The 25848-nt window shown below is 43.9% G+C and overlaps 1 protein-coding gene across 1 annotated transcript in view; it reads left to right on the top strand.

The window, feature by feature from the left end:
- The window catches only part of rngtt (RNA guanylyltransferase and 5'-phosphatase), a 67624-nt gene that overhangs the window by 1443 nt on the left and 40333 nt on the right, over positions 1-25848 (top strand). The window contains exons 3-10 of the mRNA XM_030345403.1: positions 113-216; positions 323-411; positions 2522-2597; positions 3692-3947; positions 5110-5219; positions 5863-5964; positions 18881-19016; positions 22147-22218. Of these exons, the coding sequence (XP_030201263.1) occupies positions 113-216; positions 323-411; positions 2522-2597; positions 3692-3947; positions 5110-5219; positions 5863-5964; positions 18881-19016; positions 22147-22218 (945 nt within the window). The remainder of the gene's footprint in view (positions 1-112; positions 217-322; positions 412-2521; positions 2598-3691; positions 3948-5109; positions 5220-5862; positions 5965-18880; positions 19017-22146; positions 22219-25848) is intronic.

The following is a 25848-nucleotide window of genomic DNA, read 5'->3' as shown; positions in this document are numbered from 1 at the left end:
GGGTCAAGTTAATGAGTGTGGTTCATGCAGTGTGGGATTTTATTATTAGTTAGCTTGTTCTTGTTCCTATTTCTGTCTATAAACAATAACACATTTTTTCACTTTTTTGCAGGTCAAGATGGGTTTGCTTGTGGATTTGACCAACACTACCCGCTTTTATGACCGTAATGACATTGAAAAAGATGGCATAAAATATGTGAAACTTCAGTGTAAAGGGTATGAGAAATAAATGCTCACCAATTCTGGGCAGCTGATTCGTTTTTCCTACTTAATATATTTATTTTAACAAATCCTTTTCATCCTTTTAATATATTGTTTTTAGCCATGGAGAAAGTCCGTCAAAGGAGACGACGGAGATGTTTATCACGCTGTGTGAACATTTCCTAACGAAGAACCCCACAGAACTGATTGGTAAGGAAACAATTGGAAACTAAACTGCATAATTATGCCGTTGTACAAATAAATTGATGACTAATATTAGTCATATTATTTATTTAATTTGACCTGCCATGTCTGTACAATGTTGTGTAGTTTATACTTCACTAGAGGGAGCTGCAGGATCAGTTTCTCCTTCACCCAGAATGTGACTAATTGCTTTGGCTGCACCCAAAATTGCATACTAGAAAAGTAAAGGGGAGAATAGTATGTATAAGGTACAAAATCCTATGAACACATAGTATGCAAAAAAGAGGTATTCTTAAGGTACCTGGATGCCATACGGTTTCTGTCAAAATTCCTTGATTCAGTGCAAGCTATGGATCAGTCCCTTGAATAACCTACAATGCATTGCAGCAGGATATGCCTTATCCAAAGAAACCTTTTCAATGTGAATAATAACCATTCAATCCCTTGACCAGCAACCTTGATGACTAATAAGGAAATATGAAATATTATTAGACTTAAATAATTATTTACACATTATTTTAACTTTTGGTATGAAACATTTATGGAGCATTTAAACCCGCCACACAGTAGTTTGTCTGCGCACTTTAACTTGCTTACTAATAGTATATCAGAAAACGGTACGCAGATGAAGTATGTATGCCAGTCCAGAAGTGTGATGCGTGAAATTCAATGACCATCCAGATACACTGAAAACTTGTTTTAGTGGGGGTGATGGTTAATCTTTTGTCACACAATATTCATGTTTCGGTGTTTCAGTTTCCCACTCATCGTACCCCATCTGAATGATATGCTACGATCATGGCTTATGGGTTTGACCCTCAGTACATTGAGATCCGTCTTTCTGTATGATTCACACCCATACTGGTAGACTTCACACGTCCTACTGCAGCTGCCTTTCTCTCCGCTGACAGCAGGGCGCTCTCTTTCACTGCGGCTCGCTGTATTCCAGCAAAGACCCTCTCCCATGCTCCACCCAACCCCCTGCAAACCAAAGATGGTTGCTACTCAGCATCGGCTAAATTAAATTACTTTAGCCTCGACACAGAATGTATGGGTGTCATTTTCGCCACAATCCCCCCCCACACCGTCACACACGCATACACACACAAACACACACTAGCCACTCTTATGATCCTTCTCTCATGGTGTGGCAGTCGGATATTAAGACAGCTGGGCCGATCATTTTTGTCCCCAGGCCTGTAAATGTACGCTCAGTCTTCATTTAGCATGGCACTCTGCCAGGCAAACGCCCCATCCTCCCACTTCCTGCATGGGGGCGGTCAGAGGTGGTTATTATCTTTTATCAGCATAGTTCCAGACCTCGGCTGTGTGTGACGTCGAGGTGAGTTGTGTATGAGGGAGATGTGTTTTGGTTTTCATTAGCTATCCCCCTTTTCCTTCTATACATAGTTATTTATTTTTCTAGGTTTGATTGTATTTTTCAGTTCCACAACAAAAGGGTGTATTTATTAGAAGATGGAATATAAGACATTCTGTGTATGTGTGTGTTTGTGTGTGTTTTTGCACATTGGCCCTTCCCTGCACACAGTGCTCAAGGTCTTCTGTTTGTAATACCTTTTTGTTTGTTTCGATTGTTTTAATCATCCTAGCTCGAGGTTCCTAATGTGTCCACAAGCCACTTCTAGACATTTATTATGACATGGGCCTTTAACGAGACGCGCAATGGAAGGGGAACTTGGTCTTCCCGTCTTGGACTATTAAGTGTCTAATGAGGCCTAATGGCCAGCGTGCTTGAGGCACTTGCTCAACCTGGTCACGGCGCAGGCACAAGTGTTATCGACTCATTTTTTTGAAGCGGCAAGAAAGAACCACAGGGTTCGTGAGGTAATAATGCCCACTTTTTGTATTGTATCGTGCCATATTGAGTACTAGAAGATGGCGAGTAGATCAGGAAAGGGATTGGATCTTGTGGCTGTCATTGACGCATTTGTAAGTGCTTGTATTTAGCCGCTCAGCACGTAAGGTCTCGAGAGCGATGTGACTAGGAAATTGGGTTTTTGTGAGACCCATGTTGTCCATCTCCTTTGATACTATTCCACCATTTCTCATGGCCCCTTCCTCTTCCTTCTCCGTCTGATTTGTTGCCCTTCCATAGGGGTTCACTGCACGCATGGTTTCAATCGGACGGGTTTCCTGATTTGTGCCTACCTGGTAGAGAAGCTGGACTGGAGGTAAGGCTCACCGTTCCACTGCTCCCAAACACTATCGGTCATTGTTCTTGTTTTATAAATCTCTATGTCAGCATAATGAGTTGACTCTTTATCATAGTTGTAGAATGACAAGGCTACAGGGCAGGTGGTGATTGTGCATGCATAAAGTAGTAGCATAGTAACCCAATAAAAAATTCCATGGGGATCTGTAAGGCAATTATTTTACGCAAAAGCACTGTTTCATGTCTGTGGTACAATATCACGGACTGCAACATTAACTCTGTTTCTGCAAAATAATCAGGGAGAAGTTGACATCACTAGCCCAGGATTTGTGTTCTCCGAATTGGAACGATGTCAAGGGCCACCCTCTCTGTTATTTATTTGTCTTCAGATGCCACCTATTTCCTCCCCTCTCCACCTAATCTACTTCAGCACACTCGAGTTTAGAGTGTGGGCCGCCTTGCATTCATCCCATAGTGTCCCCTGTTCCTTTGTGGCAGTACACTTTGATGGGGAGCCAGTCAGCTCCCCTCACTCCCAATATCCGGCATAAGTTGCTCACTCAAAAAAAAACACTCCAGCCACAATTCATAGAGAACCCTTTCCTGTTAACGAAAAGGGCCCCACTTCCACTACACACCACGACACCCTAGTCAGACCGCAACAAAGGGCACTAAACAACAGACAGAAAGACACTGAATATGCTGTGTTGCATCGCCATGAGCGTCATGTCAACAAACCCTTTCTTTGTGTGTTGAAAACAATCAATGCATGAAGAATGATGTCATCATTTTTCAGTCAAAGTGGTGAGGCTCGCGTTTGCTTTTGCGAATCAAGGCTTGCGATCTTTTAGTTTTGACATTTAGCAATGGCAAACCTTCGGTTGATTAATACCGCAGTGTTTCCCTGCCGGAGGCAAACGTTGGCGATCAAGAGGCGCCCGTTGGAGATAAGGGGGTAACCAATAAAGCCATTAGGTGAATGAGTTCTATCAAATGCACCCAAAATTGGTCTCACCGGATAACCTCTGATAGCATAAGAACAGAAGTCCTCATTAAAAGAGACCATGAGGAGTATTTCAGCTTCCGTCATTCCCGTTTCCCGATCCCTCCTAGTGTGGAGGCCGCCGTGGCGGCGTTCACCCTATCCCGCGCTCCGGGGATCTACAAGGGCGAGTACCTCAAGGAGCTGTTCCGTCGCTACGGCGACGTGGAGGACGCGCCCCCTGCCCCCCAGCTGCCCGAGTGGTGCTTTGACGAAGACGAAGGCAACGGGGATGTGGACGACGAAGGGAACGCCATCGGCCAGGACCCGGCCGCCTGCTCCTCGGGGTCAGCGCCCGGCAAACGCAAGAAGGAGCGGCTGAAAGTGGTGAGTGACACGCCCAGGTGACCTGTAAGAGGGGGAGGACGGGGAGGATGTCTGTCATTGAGTTTAGATTTGTGCAACCTTTATTTCTGATTGCGACTAACTTGAGTTGGTTGACTAGGGATCTGTTTATCCCAACCGTAGCGTTGTTTTGCTGTTTCAGTTTTCAGGAAAGACTGCTTTCCCATGGACTTTGACCACGAATTATCCCATTAATATTGCTTGTTTAGGTTCACGTGCACAGCTGGTTCGGATTGGCTTTCTTTTTTTTTAAGCGCTGTTGCGTCAAGGTTTATATCATATCTCATTTGATTAACATGAAAAATGTCCTTGTGAGGAATTTCTTCTCTTGCCTTAATGATTATGTCTTTCCCTCGGTTAATATGTAGACAAAACGCAATTGCTGTATTCAAGGTGCTAGGTTAAAGATATATGATCTAATGGCTATAATTTGATTGTAGTTTGTTGGAAATGATTCCTCTTTGCCTGCCTCTGTATGAGACTATTTTGATTTTAGTCCAATCCTGCCAATTTTCTGAACAATCAAGGCATCTCTTTGCTTACATGCTTGGAAAATCTTGCCTGTAAATCTCATATGTGCACATAGTGCAGCTCCTCCACAGGTGTGGGAGTAACTTTGGGGGGTGTATTTTCATAATCTGTTTCCAACCCACAAGTATAAACACTAGCTCCAAGTCTCTATATCCAGTTATTTTTTCACATTCATTATTTTTAAATGGGTGAGGGTGACAGAATTTGTATCGACAATTCAAATGAAGGCGACAGGCTGGTGCTCTTTCGGGAGCACTTTCCCCTCCACTACACTTTCTTCTCTGGGAAAACCTGATCAATTTGTTTCCTTCCCCTAATTTTTTCCATTATAGTGGTGTATAACTGTTAACACCCACTGGCTCAGGGGGAACTCAGGAAGGTGGCTGGTTTGACCTCCTAGACTGTTTCAGCAGGCATCCCAATACACATTGCATGTGTGCATGCCAGAGGGAAGCAGTGGTGTCTGCAAACATAGGAAGCGGCTAAGGGAAAGACCCCTGGAGAAAGCCTCCCTCTCTGGTGGGCGGACGGGGCAGGGAACCCGGAGGAGGATGAGTTAACGTTTCGTAGGTGCAGCACTGATCCAACCCTGGCTCTGTCCCAACCCCCACAGGGAGCGGTGTTCTTGGACGGCATCACGGTGAAGGGAGTGACGCAGCTCACCACGCAGCCGAAGCTGGGAGAGGTCCAGAGGAAGTGTCAGGAGTTTGCAGAGTGGGAAAAGTGAGGATCCGCTCCCGTCGACTCCACCAACACTCATAGTTATACAAATACTTTTCTCATGAATTCGCTCTGCCCGTGCATTCAAATGGGTTTGGGTCATAACAAAGTGCCACACCGGTTGATTGACGTTCAACACATTTTCAATCTGAGATGGATTAACGTGCCATTTTAATCATTGTATTACAAACCGAGTCTGGTGAAACTAAGTTGCAGCTGTTGATGGGTGGCAAGAATTGATTTGGGTTTTGTGCCTGCGAGGCTGTTCTGTAGCACTCCCCGGTGTACACTGCCTACATCAATGGAGATTGCTGCAACAATGCTCTTGACGTTCAATTATTAGCATAAGGCAGTTGTGCGTTTATGTTGGTTACATTTCATCTCGCCCATTGTTTTAATTTGTAATGGCTTATGTAATCGCATCACTCAGCGAGATACAAAAAGATAAAAGCTTTTGAGTCAACGCTGAACTCACAAGCTGCTGTGTGTGTGTGTGTGTGTGTGTGTGTGTGTGTGTGTGTGTGTGTGTGTGTGTGTGTGTGTGTGTGTGTGTGTGTGTGTGTGTGTGTGCTTGTGCTTGTGCTTGTGCTTGTGTGTGCTTGTGCTTGTGTGCTTGTGTGTGTTTGCACATCCTCACGGGTGCCAGGAGCGGGTTTCCGGGTGCTCAGCCAGTTTCCATGGACAGGCGCAACCTTCGCTTTCTGGAGCAGAAACCCTACAAGGTCAGCTGGAAGGCAGACGGCACAAGGTGGGTTGGACTTCACGGCTGGCTGATTGAAAACAGGGCTTGACCAACGACGTGTTTCTGTTCAGCATAAACACTGCTTCCATGTAATATCTTATTGATTGTGTTTATGCTTGTAGGGCTGACTCCTCATACTTGACTCGTCGACTAATTAGTCTCAGGGCTGAGACAGTGGTCTCATTTTGTCTGATGAGGAGCATGTGCTTTCATTGTTATTATAGTCTCCCAGGTTTCTTTGCTGTTGATGCTAAAATTAGTTAGTTTGCCCATGTTGACTGGCTGGCCCGGGAAGGTGGAGCGTTTGTCAAGTTTTACATTCATGGCCGCCCGCAAACATCAGCCTGATGCCAAAACAGAAATTAAAATTCAAAGCAGCAAAGCGTCGGTGTATGGTTGTGTATTTATAGAATTGCGCATCTCCATCGCAGCTTATGTAGTTCAAAGTACTTGGGAAAGGTATCGGATGTTCAACAGATAGGCACACTCCGAATGACAGTGAGCTGACGCTGGGGGCCGTAGACGTGATAAGCGGTGTGAGTCCCAGTGCGTCTAGCGGGGGGGTGTACTTGCCCAGGAGAAGAGTCGGGCAGCAGCACTCCTCTCTATAGAGCCGTCGGTGGGTCACAATCGGCCCATTCCAAAGTGCCCTGCCCTAAACAGCAGCCTCGCTCTAGCTCTGTACCATTAAAATCAGGTGAAGCAATGCTTCCGTGTGGGTGTATTACCAATAGTCTGTATATTATACATATTAAATTTTTGACGCGTCTGTTAACTACGAGTGTTTGCATTTTGAGGATTTCATTTGTCAAGGAAGAAAACCAACAACAACCCTACTTTGTTATTTCTGAGTCAGTGGTTTACCTTCGCGCTGCCCAATTGGTTCACTTGATGCCCCCATCAAATCCTATTGCTCTAGTCCTCAGGCGAATGAAAGGCACACTACGTTGGTGTTCCTGCCGTTGGGTTTTTAGGCAATTGTGCTTTGATAGTTTCTCCATGTTGGAGCGATAGTGTTACGACCCTAATTCATTTTGTCTGTGGTAAATGGGACATGAATGTTAAACCTGCAGATGGTAAACAATCTCAACAAGACTATGGTAGAAACAGTTGAAGGTGTATCAAAATGTTATGTGACAATTGAATATGAACAACATTAGCAACACTGGGGAAGGGAAGAACCGGGGGTGCCAAATCAATTCACTTAAAGAACAAAACCAGACTCCCTATAGCAGGATCTTATCTTGGAAGTAAATGAAATAAAAAGAGTTGACGATAACATACACCGGCTATGCCGGTGACTAAAGCTCTGGTACAAAGGTATGTGCTGTTCAGTAATTAAGAGAGTGGATTGAAACGGGCTGGCTTGAAGGGTGGTGTCCAATCGTCCAGCTGGCGTCCAGATCCCCAATCTGCATGCCCGGGGACCCCCGACAAAGCCACCCATCAAGGGGATGGATCTGGACTGAGAGCTGGAGGGGAAGAAGTGCAACAACAACAACAACGACAACCAGAACAGTTAGAGGGCTAACGACGCCGTTCCTAACCCAGGGACTCTTGGCTGCACTGATCAGTCAGTCTACTGCGAGCCACTGTCTGCCCGGGCAGGAAGAAAAACGCTTGGCACTGCTGAATATTTAATGATTGCAGTCAATTTGTGTATTTTTACACTCAGTCCTTTAATGTCTAGTGATGGCAGGGCAGGACGCAGAGAGTGCAAATCTGGCTCCTGTCCAAGATTGAACATTTGCATTAATGATAATTTTCTGCAAACCTGCCGTTAGAAAACGAAACTAAAGTACAATTTCCCCCCTTCTACCTCACCCATGGCAGCCCATCTTCCCTTCCTGCTATTTCGAGTGTTATGTGGCAAGAAAGGCTTGTTATCGCCGTCAAGAGATGGGTAGGAGCAGGAGGAATGAGAGCCAACCACAGACAAAGAGAGGGAGAGACAGACAGTGTAAGTGGACCGGAGAACAAGCGCAAGAAAAAAGATTTTGAGAGGTTGTGAGAACACCAGGCAGAGCAAGGGATGGTGCAGGAAAGATGACGACATGAAACTCCAGAGTGTGAGAAAGAATTCGATTAGAGAGGGAAATGCTTTTCAGGCTGCAAGTAACGGATAGATGTATGGACATGAGGCCATTATGTCTCACTCATGCCGGGCCGCGACTCACCAGAATCCCCCTGATAAGCTCAGATGGGATTCGTTTGATAAACACTGTGGGATCCGGATGAATGAGCAGGGCTCGCTATCACTTGACGGCACACTCGGGATATGCCCTTTTGTGCCACCTATTTGAATAATTCCGACTCCCTTGAACAATTTGTGTTGAAAGCTATGGAGCAAGTCTAATTTGTTGTGCCATGGTAAAATGTGCACATGGTTATTTCGTGTGTGGGACTGTGCAAGTATTCTTAATATAATTGTTTTTCTTCAGAGCACTGGGGTTCATGTTCTAAAGGTCCGCTGTCATTATTTTAATGAATATTTAACGGAACATGCAGATTAACTATTGTTGAATTATCTGTAGTCTAGGACGGTAGCATTATTAGGCTTCCAATCAGATAACAATGCCATTTTGGGTGCCGATCGTCGAACCTCAGATTGAAGAGGAACAATGCGGTTTTCGCCCCTGACGTGGAACTACGGACCAGCTCTTCACTCTCGCAAGGATCCTGGAGGGGGCCTGGGAGTATGCCCATCCGGTCTACATGTGTTTTGTGGATCTGGAGAAGGCGTATGACCGGGTCCCCTGGGAGAAACTGTGGGAGGTGCTGCGGGAGTATGGGGTAAGGGGGTCTATCCTCAAGGCTATCCAATCTTTGTACTCCCAAAGCGAAAGCTGTGTTCGCGTCCTCGGCAGCCAGTCAGTTTCGTTCTCAGTGGGTGCTGGTCTCCGCCAGGGCTGCGCCTTGTCACCAATCCTGTTTGTGATATACATGGACAGGATATCGAGGCGTAGTCGTGGTGGGGAGGGGTTGCAGTTCGGTGGTCTGAGGATCTCGTCACTGCTTTTTGCAGATGATGTGGTCCTCATTGGATCATCGGCCTGTGACCTTCAGCACTCACTGGATCGGCTGGCGGCCGAGTGTGAAGCGGCTGGGATGAGGATCAGCACCGCTAAATCTGAGGTCATGACTCTTAGCAGGAAACCGGTGGATTGCTTACTCCGGGTAGGAAATGAGTCCTTAGCCCAAGTGAAGGAGTTCAAGTACCTCGGGGTCTTGTTCGCGAGTGAGGGTACTATGGAGCGTGAGATTGGCCGGAGAATCTGAGCAGCGGGGGCGGTATTGCGTTCGCTTTACCGCACCGTTGTAACGAAAAGAGAGCTGAGCCGCAAGGCAAAGCTCTCGATCTACCGGTCGATCTTCGTTCCTATCCTCACCTATGGTCATGAGGGCTGGGTGATGACCGAAAGGACGAGATCGTGGGTACAAGCGGCCGAGATGAGTTTTCTCAGAAGGGTGGCTGGCGTCTCCCTTAGAGATAGGGTGAGAAGCTCAGCCATCCGTGAGGAACTCGGATTAGAGCCGCTGCTCCTTTACTTAGAAAGGAGTCAGCTGAGGTGGTTCGGGCATCTGGTAAGGATGCCCACTGGGCGCCTTCCTTGGGAGGTGTTTCAGGCACTTCCAGTGGGGAGGAGAACTCGGGGAAGACCAAGGACTAGGTCGAGAGATTATATCTCAACACTGGCCTGGGAACGCCTCAGGATCCCCCCGTCAGAGCTGGTCAATGTGGACCGGGAAAGGGAAGTCTGGGGCCCCCTGCTTGAGCTGCTCCCCCCGTGACCCGACCCCGGATAAGCGGATGACGATGAGGATGAGGATGAGGATTATTTTCTGGAAGCAAAGAATCCTGATTCCTATATGACTATTTCTTTCCCCCCATCCCTTATGTGATATATCAGTGACCTCATCTAAGAAATCCTCAGAAAATGGCAAACATGAAATTTGCTGTCAGGTATAACTAAATAACATAGTTTCTCGCCATATAATAATCTCGCTATAATTTGGTGCTGTCAATCTACCTCACTCCCTTTGTGCAAATCACTTTCTTGATTAGTAGTTGTTGTTTTCCCTCTGCAGTTTCATTGATGGGAAAATGACACGTAATCATCTATCTGTGATTCATTTTAGAATTGAGCATTTAATGACCATCCGCCTTCACTTTCCACAATGAAGACAATGAATATACAGAATATAGGCCTTATATAATATACTATAATATAGGCTAATAACATATATGTCATGATTATAATACATCTATGAAATCAAAGCGTGACCAGTCTCTCTGGAGGCGGAGAGCTGTACAAAACACGTGAATGATGCTGATCAGTTTATAATACAAATGTAGCACCATTCAGTTTAACTGATCTGCAAAAATCTATCTAAAGCGGTCTAAAGCGGGCAGCTTAACTGTGCGTTCACATCAGAAGCGAATTGCGCTGCAAAGACGCTTTGGTCGCTCATAAAGTATCGCTGTGAATATTTCTGTTCGTTTTTGTCGCTCATGTCATACAATTCAATTTTGCAGACGCATTTAAAGGAGACGTATGCTTTTAGTACAGACAGCCATATCAAAGAGTGATATCCAATACACTTTGGCCATATTGCAGAGACGGTTCTGCTTGTTGGATAAAGTGCTTCGACAGCAAGTAGGACAGTGATTCCCCTCCAATATATAAAAAAAACTCCTAAAATGTGATTACAACCGAGAACAAAAAACGTTGCGTGCTGTAGTAGGTTAGTTAAAATATGTTTCACTGATCTGCAAATCATGATCTGCACTCATTTGTCGCTCACTCAAACAAATTGACATTGGCGCACATGGCTAATTTGCATAAATGCACAGGACTGGCTAGCAAGGCAAATAATGGAACATATTTATCTATCTATCTAGGCCTATCTATCTATCTTCCTATCTATCTATCAACACGTGTCTAGTTTTAATGTGATGTATTTTGTGTATGTCCAGTCAGACTTGTCTCCCTTGTTCTGTGTGCATGGTCTTGTAGGCTACTGTCCTGTGTGAGCCGAATTACCTAAATGAATTCCCGACGATTTGTGAGATTGTCCCATTCATCTCCCACTGAAGATCCCTTCATCACAGAGCCTGTATCTAGTCCGCTTGGAGCTCAGCAAAGTGTCACACTTTTCTCCTGATTCGGCCGGGAACAGGCAGAGGGTTTTGTTTATTCTTCAACAGCCACGATTGCAAGCGTAGGGTACACAGAACTGTGAATTCAGCTAAGGAATACGTTTCTGTTGGTAAATACATTTGGTTGTTGTGTTACTGCTTTTGTTTGCCTTTGTCTCATTGGAACATTTGGTATGATGAACGTTCATGGGAGTTTTGTATGCTTGTAAAATCCTGTTGCAGTAAATGGGCACATTAAAAAAGCACTAAAGTAAAAGGGTTGAGAGCAAGTGTTAATTACAGGCAAACAAAACAGCCTTTTTAGGCTAGACACCCGCATACATCCCCACTAGACACCATACTTTTTCATTCACACTTTCGCTAGCTCCTTACAATCAGATTTGGTGGGTGTAATAAAGCTACCCGGTAACCCGAAACTGCCAGTAACAACTTCTGAAAGCAATTTGTGTCCATATTTACATCTTACACAACATTCTCTATTTGTGTAAAAAGCAGCACCATTGACAGGAGGTCGTGCAGTAGATGTGTTGATGAATGTAGCTGAGAAGTTGAGTGTGTTTGCATCCAAGTAGATGTTTGCAGGGTGTGCTGTGTGAGGATCTTCGTTTTAAATTCTCACCCCAATCCTGGCCCATATGGAATATATAAAGAATTTCCATTTAAGAATTATCCATTATGGAGGCGGCTTCAGGCATGAAATGACATTTTTATAGAAGTCTTTTCTTCAAGGTGGTCGAGCAAGATTTTCTCTTTGCAAACTTGCATTTTTCATTTTGCTAAAACGCTTTTTCTATTGTCGTTGAGATAAGAATGCTTTCCACTTTTCCATAATTTTGTTTAACGTTAAGCTCTTTGGTATTTCCTTTAATTCCTCCGAATTGTAGGACTTATTATACATGAAAGATTACACGCCTTATGTATGAATTATTTCAGACTCACCACATTTCGGGCTATTTGTGTTGTTTATCTGCTGGAGAACCAACCGATGCCAGTGGTAAATATTATCTTGGATCTACTTTCTGCTCAACATCCATACTACATCCAAATCTTTCATCTTTAAATCTTTCCACGTCCCACCTCAGATTCATATTGGGATCTGAATCCTTCTTTCCGTGCAAGCATGGTACACCCAGACCCCTTGAATGCTATGCTAAAAGGCAGTGTTCTACTGTCTCTTGTGTGCCAGCCAAACTCCCACCGGAGGGATTTCCATAGGCTTCCAATAGAACAGCTAAGACGATTGCCTTGCTGAGAGTAATAATCACAACTGAGGGAGCCTGAAGTCTAGGCAAATTATTTGCCAAAGTAACTTACTATCTCAAACTGAAAAACAAATGCCCTTATGGTGTGCCCAAGGGGATAATCCTATTCAATAGAATATGCTCAAGCACAGTTATCTCTGTAAAGTCGGTCCAATTTCTTCCACGGGATCATTAACAATCTTTAAGATCATTTATAATTATTTGTGATAATCGTTTTGCATTCTACAACCTGGACTTGTTGAACATTAAGCTACTATTAAGCTCTTGCCCATTTGAAGAAGGGACCTGATTCATTACGGATATTAACCATGAGGCACTTCTTAATGTGGCCTCGGCACTAATGATGTGCACCGCCGGTGGATTTGATCTTGGGCGGGGGGGACGGACGCCCCAAGGAGCTTAACGGGCTGTCAGTCAGGCTGCTGGGCTGCAGTCCAGCCGAGCAGCCACAATGGCTGCTCCCACTCCTCATTAGGACCAAGGTGCATGTGCAGACGGGGAATTGTGGATAATGGCAAATGAAAGGCTGGCCGCACCCTTCTGAGGAAAGGGGTGGATCAGCAGGAGGACGGGCACTCGTATTAATCAAGGGGCACGCCGGAGGAGTCGTTTTGATGGAAGCGGAGGCGGCTCTTTGGTGGCCACCATTTTCTTCTACGTCTCAGAAGTAGATGTAAAGATGGCACAATGGGGATTTGCCCCTTGCTGATCAAAAGGCGCTCTACTGGGAGTTGGACAGCACTTACTGTCTTCCTGCACTTTGTATGCCAATGCAATTGACAGTGTTAGCCATGGGTATCTACCCAATTAAACCGCGGGGGACCGTTTTGCATTGGCAAACCTAGTTGATCATCAGCATGTGACTCCCAGAAGAGGGGCCCTTCAAGATTAATATTATTTGAAGCAAGTTCACTTTGTAAAAGTCAATTCTTCCGCCTTCCTAAATCTTTCTTTCACTAGCAATTCTTACTTTCAGATTTATTTTTTGCTGGTGAAACTGCTGACCTGAAATCACGCTGATCATGCGTAAAATGTCTCACGGGACAAAAGACGCATGCATCCATCTGTGCCTACAACTGTGAACTCGGCACGTGCCAAGTAATCGAGCATGATGTCGGAGCCCACAAAGTCTGCCTGACCGCCACCCCAACCCACTTCTGTCTGTTTCAAGAGTCACACCGAGATGCAGTTAAAAGCACAACGTTGGGCTTTTAGTTTGACGAAAGCTGCCTTTTTTTTGCTGGCAGAACAAAATGGCTTGTGGAAAAAAAATATCTCTTTCAGATTAGTCTTGTCCAAAACTGGACATTGACTTTTTTTTAGTAGTGAGTAGTCGTTCACACTTCAAGCCTAAGAGCTTAATTAGGAGTTATTGCTGAGATCCTTAAATAATACTTTCTACTATTTTAGCCGTCTTCCATATTTGTATTCAATGAGTGACTCTCGCCGGTGCAGGGATGAATGTTAGGAATCCAAACATTGGTAATTATCGGATGTCAAACTAAATTAGTCCTGATAAGTAGGATTAATCTAAACCAAATCGAGTACAATAATTGTGTATGCCATTCGCACAGAGTAGAATTCTCAACTGCATGATTTGTTATTTGTTTATATAATTATAATGCCTGTTGTCTCTCAACAAAAGTTTTTTGTGCAAGAGTTTTACTTCTGAAACACAACGCATCACAGCAGCTGATGTTTCTCTTTGGTATCTGCACCGGATCATGGAACTAAGCTTGGCAGGCCTAATTATCTTAATCATGTTTGATTTGATTTCCATGTTTTAAACATGGTATGTATATGGTGTTTTAAATTACCAATTTGATTTCTGTTGGTTTTCTCTCATTGAATAATATCCAAATTGCAATTCTAATGTTCCTTGAGTCTGTTCCGCTGTGGCACTGCAGAGTCTGACTCACACAGCCAACAGTGTCGTTCTGGGGGGGGGGGGGGGGGGGTTCTGCAGTCTCCGTAGGCCACGCCTCATCGTGTGCGTACGATCTAAGCACCTGTACTTGCACGGTAGCAGCACCATTGCGCCTTGTAGTCCCCACGACGTTGGGTGACTACACACACCCGCCCCTGGGAAAGGGCTCGGTCTCCCCTCCTACAATGTTTATTCCTGAATTATTTCTGTGAGCACCTATTTCAAGACGGGTGGGCCGGGAGCGAGGTGAGAAAAGGGTCACGGTCATAGCTCTCTGTTGAGCCGCTCCCTGGGTGTGGAGGGGACGCACTCGAAGCATCTCACAATAATGAAAAAAATAGATTTTCGGCCTGGACTCCATTCAGCTTGTGTCTCCATGTAATGAAAGCTCTCTGTTATGTGTGTTTGTGTCCTACACACTACCAACTGGACAGGCCCGCCCTTAAAGGGGGATAAAGGGGAAGGCTTTTAGGGGCCCATTTAGGCCCCTCTCAAAGGGAAGGTTTATCCTAAATAATTATCCTAATAATGTAAGATAATTGGCTAACAACGAGATAACCACCTATTATCAATCAAAACATTAATAGATGTAATACAATTTGAATTTGGTTATGGTATCTCTTTGTTGCAAGTAATAACGTTCACAACATTTTTGCAAAACATTGACAAAAAACCTTTGTTGCATATGTTGTGTGGTGATGGATGGCACGTTTTTATTGTCTCGGAGCACTTGCGTCCGATGCATGCTGTCGACTTGCTCCATAAATGCTTAATTGTATCGGTGGCTAATTGTGTTGTGAGTTCTATACCGTCGAGCACCCCTTTAGCACCAGAAAGAAATCATCTCTGGAAAAAAGGGAAATGGTGAAAAGCACAAACAAAATTAATAGAAAAACTAATTAAGGGTTGGAATTTCTGTTATTGTATCTTTGTAGCGCATTGATTTGGAACCATTGTATGACGGCGGCATCCCATTATTCAAAAAGAATGCGCACCCTTGTAAATGTATTCAGTTATACTCAATTAACATTAATCATTTCACACATTGCGTTTAGAAGGGCCAATCCACTGTGTTTTTCAGAGGCACAGTCATTTGTCTCTTTTGGTTTTGGTCTTATTCCAGTGTAAATGTTTTGGTTAACCTTGGGGAGGGGAACTGATTGGCCTTTGTCAGGGGATGAGCTAGGCAGGGTCAAATAATTCCTCTAGAAGATTCGAACAATGGCTCTTCGTTGGCTCTTATAGTATCGATTTGGCAATTAATGCCGAGGCTCACTAACCATCTGCCTTGCATACATGCCTGCAATATCGACAACGTGACCACACCTCAATCCAAGCTATCAATCATTTTCATTCAATATCAAAGCTTTTGCTCGGCAAATAAACTAAATTAATTTAAGTCCTGTTTGGCTGTGCTAGATCAACCAAGAGATCAACACTGATCTTCTACATGCTGGATCCAATCCAGATGGGACACTCTTAAAGTGGACCCAGTTAATACTGGCACATCATAACAGTTGGTAGAATTATGTAGTCCCGTCTGTGTTCATCGGCTCACCACACAATCAGGCTTTTCCATCACGTTGGAATCCAAAATGAAGCCTTCATACGCAAAGGGAGCATGGGTACTATGACCTAGATACTAGGTTTTGATTGGTTGAAGTGATTTATTTGCAGGCTAGAGCCCTGAAAAATCGACCTTGGTGATGAATAATAAATAATGCTTTTTTGCTGAAAAGAGATACCTACTTGCACCCCAAAGAATAGCTGTACAAAATACTGGCATTCAATTTGTTCCAATATGAAAGTAGTTGCTATCAAATTCTTCACATATAACCTTTAAGGTCGAGGGAAAAGGTGAAAGTATGCACTGGAGTATTCACTCATCTTAGTCTTCTTAAGCGTCATCATTCGCCCTCTCACAGCGTTGAGGATATAATCTGAGGGGGTTAAAATTTGAGTGATTTTATTTGATATATAATCTAACATCCAACTTGGAAATAAGTGGTAAATGTCGACAGAAGCTCATAAAATACAAAGAACAGTCAATACTCAGGCTTATGTGCAGATTTGGCAAAGGGGGAAATAGAAAATAGCCATTTTCTGCAATCAAACGTGTCTTAAAGTATTGCATAGCGAACACAGTCATATCGGTGAGTTAAGAACTCTGTTTCTAATCCAGCTGCCCACTCTAACTGAAGCTGAAAAAAGCATTTTAAAATACATGTACAATTCAACAACTGGGGGGGGTCCATTTAGTCCAGGCGGGCTTGAAATACACTGAGGGGAAACCTTTTGTACAAAGGTATCAGCGATCCACTATTTTAAGCTTAAGCTCAATCAAATATATATATATAGTCATTTGTAGTATGGCACTGGCCGCTCATAATGAGGTGGCAGGCTAACGTCTCTTAATTTTACGCTGTGTGGATGAGGATGCTTAACCTTTAGTAATGGAGCTACTAGCATGTTCCACATTCCGCCATCCTGTTCCACTCAGCATATATTTTGTGATAAAGAGCCAGACTGCCTGAAAGGTATCATTGGGTTCAGAACCAGAGGCTTGCAATCGTGCTCAACACATTCCTGAGCATGTGTAATCGTCAATGATGACATTTATTAATTTGTGGCTATTAATGTATTGTCCTCTGTTCTCAGGGTCTGTGACATGAAGTACATCTCTCTGACAGCAGTAGATCTCATGGTGAATGAATTCACAATAACTTCAAGGATCTGTTTACTTTGTCTCAGTGAAAAACAGTCTTGTGTTTGCACCAAAACAAATTGGTTAGAAATAACCTGCTTATTAAATGGAATGCATTTTCTATCGCTGCTCAAATCACTCATTCATTCGACCAATCTGGTACATTTCTTTCTTTAAAGCCGAATTTTTTGGTCACAGGCACTTTGTTTGCCTGCAGACTGTAAATCATTATTATTAAAGCTAAGTTGGCAATTTGGGGATACCAGCCAGAGAATTCTAGATTTTGAAGGTAACCAACCGAAAACATCCCACCCCTCCCTTCAGGCGTACCTCGCCTTCCCTGAACCACATCCCTGGTCTGCCTTGTCTTGTGGATTAATCTGATCCTGTGCAATGAGTTCACGGCAGGGTACGTGGAGGTAGACTTCAATTGACCTGAATGAAATGAGTTGACGGGCTTAATACAGTACTGCGACAGCCACAGTTACCTATTATAATTGTGGCATAAATTTCGGATTATAATCTTTCGGTGTGAACATTTGTGTCATTGAGTGCTGTCTAGGTTGTAAAGAGAATTTTAATAAATATGGCATTTAAAATAATTCAATAAATTGCCTACCCTTGCTTTGACATAAAAAACAATTTTTATTCTTACATAATTCCCTATTTTAATTCAACTTCAGATTTATTTATCCATCTCATACGTCATGTCTGATAAAGTGGTATATAGTTTACATTTTTCATTGAAACTTATTTTTCAACATAATTTCAGATGATTACATTGAGGGAATAACAAACAGATAAAACTGTGTTTTATCTTTAGTGCTGTCAACTGTAGTCTGGCCTTGACAGGAATTATATCTATATTGATGAGGAATTGGTATTGAATCACAGGTATTGGTAACAGTATTGAAAATGTTCAAACGAGCCCTGCACGCTAGTGATTGATCAGGGAGGAATACATTGCCGTACTCAATATGTGTAAACACCCACCTCTTGATATGGGCTTCTAATCAGAATAATGAAATCAAATGAAATATGAAAATGGTTGAACAGGAAAATGTATTTTGTTTTTAGATAAATTGTTTTTAGATCAAAAACATAATACTTACAAAGCCCGTACCTGTATTTCTTCTTTTTTTCCGTTCAAAAACATTAATTTCAGACCCTTTCATATTATCCATTCTATTGTCTCAAACAAAGGAAATACCTATATGTGTTCCAGAAATGAGAAGTAGGTGATGCATCTTTAAGTGCCGTGAACCCACGCCTGCTACCTCCACGTTTTAAAGCTATTTTAAGAGATGGGGGGGGAAACTGAAGTTTGTGTTGCAGCATGTGACCTGTCTGTTTATTCCCTTTTACATCACCCCCAGTTGTATATCTTAAATTGTTGTTTCCTCAATAACAACAACGGTTCAAAACAGAAAGTCCCAATCACGAATTGTTTATTTTCTATCTCTGCTGCAGTTCATTACCATTGTCAGACATGGCAACTGAAAAATATACGAGGGGCGAGTAACCCTCTTGACAATAGGAGCCGTCGCTAACGAGACCACGCTAGCAGAAGGCGTGGGAGTGACATTTCAATGCGCCTCTTCTTCTGTCTCCAAGGCTCATACTAAACCCTCAGTTTCTGCATCTCATCATGGGTGGTCTTCGCTTTAGAGAGCCCACCAACGAATGGGTAGAACCACATTGGATCAAATCTCAATATGTATGGTCTCTGGTTTCCTCTTGTTTGTATCAAAAGAGAGGAAGGTGGTTGAAGTACTTTGACACCAAATCTTCCTGGGTTCGTGTCATCACTGGCAGCAGTAGTAGCTGTCTGATTTTGTAACCATGTGTTATGTTCTGTGCCATGACAGATACATGATGCTAATCAACGGCAAGAACGACGTACACATGATAGACCGAGACAACACCATCTTCCACATTGCCAACCTCGAGTTCCCCCTCCGGAAGGATCCCCGCCACCACTTAGGCAAAACCTTACTAGATGGGGTAAGTTTATTTTCCATACATTTGTGTTAACTCCCCTCCTTCTCTTGGGCCCCTTTTTAAATGGTGGTCTTAAAGGTACAATATATAAAAAATGTACAATACTAAATCATAGAATGACCATGCTCCATGACCATGTGTCATCAGATTAAGGTGACATGAGTCGAAATACTGGCTCCTCCGACGAGGATGCTACAGACAGTGCTGGCTGTTCTCTTTGGAGATTTCTGTTCCGGGTCGGAATGTTTGTTTTTGTTTTGGTCTGTTTGTTATGATTCAACCTGGCAACCCACCTGAGTTTTGAGTCTGGGGGGGGGAGGGGGAGGAGGAGGAGGAGGAGGAGGAGGAGGAGGAGGAGGAGGAGGGTTGGGGGGGGGGGGGTGGAGACGACTCTCCTTTTAATGTGGTTTAATTCACAATAATTACATGGTACCTCAATAATTAATGCCATACCCAAGGTTAAACACTGTCAATTTTTCATGTTGTACCTGTGGGATCTCAGGCTACTTTCATGAAACTTATTATTGTATGTCCCATGCCCCCTTTGGCCTTGGGAACCCCATTCTTTACTTTTCCCACCTACTTTTCATCACAGTAATTGACACCTCTTGAAGTAATGTTTTGCATTTCTTGTACAATATGCACTTTTCTGTAGCTGGAAATGCTGTACGAGTTTCGTCAACCTTTCACTCTGCAGTTTTTACCTCGATATCGTGTGTTTGCCGTGTGAGACCGCAGTGCTGAAGTAGTCCCCAGATATTCAGGAGTCGACAGAATGCTTTAAAATAAATATTGCATCATCCGGTAAGGTTGCGGACGAAACGCGATAAAAAACCGACAGTAGGCATGTTCAATATAAAATATAGATTCTGCCGTGGTATGTACGATGTTCAGCTTATTAAAGTTTCTGATCGAACCACACTAGAGTTAGATTGTTTTGGACTGCACCTGATTGCTGCGTTCACAAGTGCTAGCCGAACCGCATGCTAGCGGCTCCGACGTACTAGGGTTAGCCTAAACAGATCTATTTCTGTGCTTATTAAAGCAGCCTTGAACACATTCAGTCATTTAGGCGCTAACTTTAAGGCTAAGCGGATCTTGGGGAGCCACCATGCATCAGTATGGAGGAATCCCACTGGCTTGAAATTCACAAATCTGATCTGATGATCATTGGTTTTGTAGTTTTGAATAAATTTCAAATTTTTACATCAGCCTTTTAACAGGAATATGACACATACCTGAATCAGTTTGTAATGTACCCATTGGTGACAATTCTCTAGCTTTGTGGATGTCCTTGATCTGTATGCTCCGGTTCAAACAAATATTATTTTGCAAAGAAGCGTTCCTTTTCATTTAAGAACTCCTTCCAGAGTCTGATTCTGCCGTAGTCACAGTGTTAGTCTGTGACAGCAATGTTTGGTCGTGCCAAGGAGCAGGCTTAACTGTTTACTACAGACACCAGCCCGCTGCTACAAAGCTACGGGGGTGTGACCATATCATACTATCAGGAATAGTTTTCTATGGAAAATTAGATTGTGAAACGCGTTCTTGGCTTGTTCAAGGCTGTGGCCAAACGAAACCATTGGACACATTTTTTTTCATATTACCTTTATGCAATGTAGGGAAATGGATTTGAAGCCAAATATGCAAAAGAGGTGAGATGTTGCTTCAAGGATGATAAACATCGTACTGAATAATTTTTACCAAGGGGAAATCGTATTTCGTGCTTGGTCGCCCTGGTATAACACATAGGCTACACAGGCTACTCCCCCTGGTATTAATACATGTGTATTAATAACTTGTTTCCTGCTCAGGCAGACTGTGTAATGGCGAAGCATGCATTGTCTTTTGAAGTGATGGGGTGGAAAAGTGTGTGTAATTAGCCGCAGGGGGGATGCTGTGACTAACACTGTTTCACTTGTGGACATTCACGGCTCGCTGTTCAGGTGCAACTCTGCTCTTCCCTGTCCTCCTCGTGGCCCCTTGCTACAGGGAAGACCCACGATGCTCCCTGTCGCATGGCCCACACCAGCCAACGGGAGACCTTTTGTCCCCCTGTTTGTTTGACCATCTTCTGTCCGAGATGTCAACGTAAACCACAGGGCCATCGCCACTGTAGATCAGCCCTGTGTTTGGGTGCGTCGTCAAGGGTCACACGGGCCGCCGGGGTCGGTGGGTGTCGGCCTGTCGACCCCATAGTAGTGCAACGAGACCCATCGAGCGCCCTGACGGGTGCAGGGCGGAGGGTGGCTACGTAGGCCAGGGAGAGCTCCACGGTAATGCAGCCACCAGGCTGTATAGGCATCGTTGTGCTGCCCGTCGCTGCCGCGCCCCACAGCTTGCATAACAGTTGCGCAGGATGTTGAAACACATCCCACAGGGTTGTGATTGAGACCTCCTGCCGCATCAGCTGTACCTGATTTTCATCTGGTGAAGACATGGGAGGGGGGGGGGGGGGAATGAGGGGACGGAAAGTGGGGGGGGAGGGGAAACGGGAGGTGGTTGTTGCATAATACATGCAGTGCTATTTCTGCTTGCCATCCTTTCCCTGCCGACCTCACCTGCCGCAGGCATCTTCAGACTACCCCCCCCCCCCGTGAGTGCGTTCAGCCCCTACTGATTCCTGTCGGTTTCCATTCTGTAAGACCACTCTCTGAGACGGAGGGATGGATGGAGCTCTCAGTGCATCGTGACGTGATCACGCCTGATATTGTGGATCATCTAGGAATTATATTATGTGTTTTTAACTCATGCTGCCTCATCTGTTTGTGTGCATGTGTATAGTGTTGTTGTTTTTTGTAGTTCACATGATGAATTCATTCATGGAAAGCGTTTTTTACACGTGTAAAAAATGTGTTATTTCAGGACTGTATATATAAGAGGCACTCCAAGACACCAAAGAGGCAATGAGTTTGTTTTCCTACTGAATAATTAAACTAGGCACATGAATAATAATGCTTAATAATAAGATTGAATATTTTCATGCTTGTATCAGATAATACGAGCAGGGCACTTTAACTCTTGTGAAGTTACTCATAACCTTAAGTTTAGGCATTTTACAGGAGAATGGAAATGTCCGTGTGTGTACATGGCAAATGCTGATGGGTGTTTTCTCTCCCCTTTCCTCCTGCAGGAGATGATCATTGATAAAGTCAACGGACAGCCCGTCCCTCGCTACCTGATATATGACATCATCAAATTTAATGTGAGTAACCAAGTTGATGCAGAGCCCGCTGCTGCTGGTCGTCACACACTGTTCCTCAACAAACTGAAACACCTGCATTAACCACTCGTACAGTCCATTCAATGTATATACACTGCATGCACACCGTTACAACGTACTGTCGAGCTCTGGGGCTGGCCGCCTTTCAGAGGGGGCGCTCTCTTGACACTCAAGCTCCCTCAGTGCAAATGGTAATCCACGTTTGCCGAGGCGGTCTGCCGTGAGCAGCAGAGGGGATTACACCGTTTTGTAAAGTGCTGCAATAGGGAAATGCTTTATCCATCCAAATGTGCCCTCAAAGAAATTAGCATATAATTGGGTTTCTGAAATAATATTATTGGCCCCAGCATCTTAAAAATGGCGGTGGTGATCTGCGTCCCGTAGCCATTCAGATTGTTCACCTCAGCGGGTTGCTATTGTAAATATGTCTTTGCTAAAATAATATTAAGTCATTCATATGTTTTACATGTTTGTATGTTAATGTTTAATAAAACATTTGAGGGTATTTAGAGGATGGCAGTGTTAAATTGTTTAAACCGCATTCCAAATGTTGGTCACCAGTGGGCCTGGTATCAGAGCGCCTGGGCATTGGGCACCTTTTAATGCACAACCCTCGACTAGAGCCTCAGAGCGGGAGGCTTTGGTTGTGTCAATGAGGTCGTTAAGTTTGTCTGCTGCCTTCTTTCGCCAGCAACTGCAGAGTCGCACAAGAAAGCTGCACAATAATTGCCCCGGTGGTCAAGCGAGTGTCGCTGTAGCACTGGGCAGAGGTTAGCAACTCTGCAGGGTTCCCATCGCCAAAGCACTGCAGTATTGATCCTGGTCAGCAATTATTGGCCTTGTCCTTCATCGGTGGCAGGCCACCCCATGGACCGGCTACACAGGCTTCAGCCTGAGACACGGGTTGGACTTGAATCAAAGCTTCTTAGAAATACGCCAAAAATAAGAAACCTGGCGATATCACAACACGGTTTGTTGGTAACGGTTTTACTTTCTTTGGTGCAGTTGAACATTTTGCCACCAACAGGGTTGATGTGTGTACATTATCATTGCCAAGGTCTGTTTTATATTGGTATGCATCATACAGACTGGTATCATGGTAAGCATATGGCCCTTGGCCAAACATGAAATTGGTTGACCTGGGCTGTCACCAGTCTGACAGGGGAAGTGTGTAAAATAGGAGTTATTTTAGTCCCCCAGGAACATGTGGCTGTTTGATGTTTGATGAAAGCCTGTAAGAAACGGCTTGTCATGAAGCATCGGATCAGCTTCATGCCTCTATATGCACCCTTATGCAATGCCCTGCTGTGTAGGGCTAGAGGCCTGGGTAAATATGTTAAATACATATGCATAAATATTATCCTATATAAAAATATAGGACGATTTGAACCAACCTATCTTCTTTTTGATCTGTCTTTCATCTGAAAGGCTCTAAACAATTACTATGTAGTTATTCACTTCAGCCCTTTTGACACTTGAAACCTAATGATATAATGATGTGATGTGCCCTTGTCAAACAACACATACAAGAAAGTTAACTTCAGTTTGTGGGGATTTCCCCTTTTACTTACTTTCATGGCGTAGAAGTGTCAGAGTTGGGTCGTCTGAATTTCCGTTACCAGTGACAGACGAGTGCGAGGTGAAATGAGCGTCACCGTGGGGCCGGGAGCATATGGCGGTGGTCGTAAGGCGGCTCTCCCTGTCGCTGCACTGGCAGGACTTTATCGGTTTACCTTCCTGTGGATTTGCGAGGGCTGTCTTGAGCGAGTGAGATACATCCACATAAACACATGGCCTCTTCCAAAGTATTTATCCCTGCTCCAGGCTGAGTTCCAATGCACGCCACCATGTTGTTTACCCCGGGCTGCAACAGACATTTCATAAGATTTTCTATATTATGTGAAAGGTTTTTGGTTTGATAAAAGTGCTACAAGTCATTTTTCGTTTGTTTATTTCTTTCTGCTAAACGCATTTGTTAAAGCACAGTTAGTTTGTTATACTAGGAAACCAGGTACTAGAGTATGAGCGGTAGCAGGGGTGCCACTAAGACAAAGAAGCTGTTTGGGCACATGTGATCTCTGCGGGGGTCGATGTCGTCATTGTATTCACTCTGTGCTTTGTGGATCCACCGCCATCGTGTGCAAAGCGTCTCGCGGGACAAAAGCCGTGAGCTCCCAACTGTGCCCTTTTGATTGCACACGCACCAAAAAGCGCGGTGCAGACCATGTCCGACTACTCCAGGGCCAGACAATGACACCAGCACACAGATGGAGGCGCAATGTGGGGGTCTGAGTTAGACCAGATCTGCTTGTAAAACAACATGGCTTGTTGCAAAAGGGTCGATTTCTCTCAGATGCCTCTTGTTCTACAACTGAATGTTGGGCAATATTTCACCCTTTTGGATTGCTGATATTGATGTATTTTAGGCATGTTTTACTAATAAAACATCAAAAATGTTTTTCTCACTCTGGGAACCATGTTTTAAACATTGTCCAATGGTTGCTTTAAATCGAGAACAATCTTAAAGCGATTCCAACAGACCAACAAAATATTACGATTATAAACTTGTTACGATTAAAAATACTGTATATTTATGTTTTCTTATAGAAATTATCATTATCAGTGGTTTTTATACACAATTGATAATTCTAGCATTGTCAAATGCAGCTTTAGTCCTGCGTCATCCAACACAGAAATAGCCTGAGCCGGGTTGGGGTGGCGGTTCTTCAGACTTCTCCGCGGTAGTCGGGTCCTTTCGTGAGGTCTAGCCCTTGTGGTGTTGGGTGGCAATGTGGCTTACCCCTTAATTAACCTTTCTTAAGAGCTAGGAACCTCTGCTTGAAATGCCAGGGGGCAGCTCCAGCTACCTCCTTGTTCCCGGCAGACACTGCCTCTCGCTCTCCTTACACTGCTCTGTAACTTCCAGCAGTCCCGTCTGAGCGTGGGAGGGACAAGCTTCCGGCTGCGCGCCATACCATCGGCTTTTCTGTCTGGTCCCTTGCCTACTAATAGTGTCGGATGTTTTGTAGCCTCAAACTAATAACATTGTAAGCATAATGTGATTGGAAAAAATGTAATAATTTGTGTCTTCCTGTTAACAAACTTAAAGCAGAATATTTATCCTTGAATCCAGTGAATAACGTTTGGGGTGCATTTCGAGGATGATCATAAAAATGACCGATATTTAGAGAATAAAAGTCTGATTAAATTTTAAATTGTAGCAGAACCAAAACGCTTAAACTGTCCAACATTATACTATTGCACAGGATGTGTCCATGTCCAATGTCCATGATGCAGCAAACCACTCTGAATATGACCTAATGTAATGTCTATAAACCTTCACATGATATCATGTCTAATGATTGTATATCTCTAGTCAGGGGGGCGATATTGTTATTGCTTCCTTAAATGATTCCCGTTCACTTCCTCAGTCATGGCTCTATTGTGTTTACTTACACATTTAATGGATGTTTATATAGAAATGTTTCCACATCCAAAGACATTTTGCCCTGCAATCTATCACGAGTGGCTTAATTGTAGCTTGATGCTTCCACACATTCAACGCTTTTGTTTCCTGGTTATTTTTTGGCGGCTATTTATGCTTCCACACAT

The sequence above is a fragment of the Gadus morhua genome, chromosome 21 (genome assembly GCF_902167405.1).
Source record: "Gadus morhua chromosome 21, gadMor3.0, whole genome shotgun sequence".
In the NCBI taxonomy this organism is placed as follows: Eukaryota; Metazoa; Chordata; class Actinopteri; order Gadiformes; family Gadidae; genus Gadus; species Gadus morhua.
This window is presented reverse-complemented; position numbering and strand designations above follow the sequence as displayed.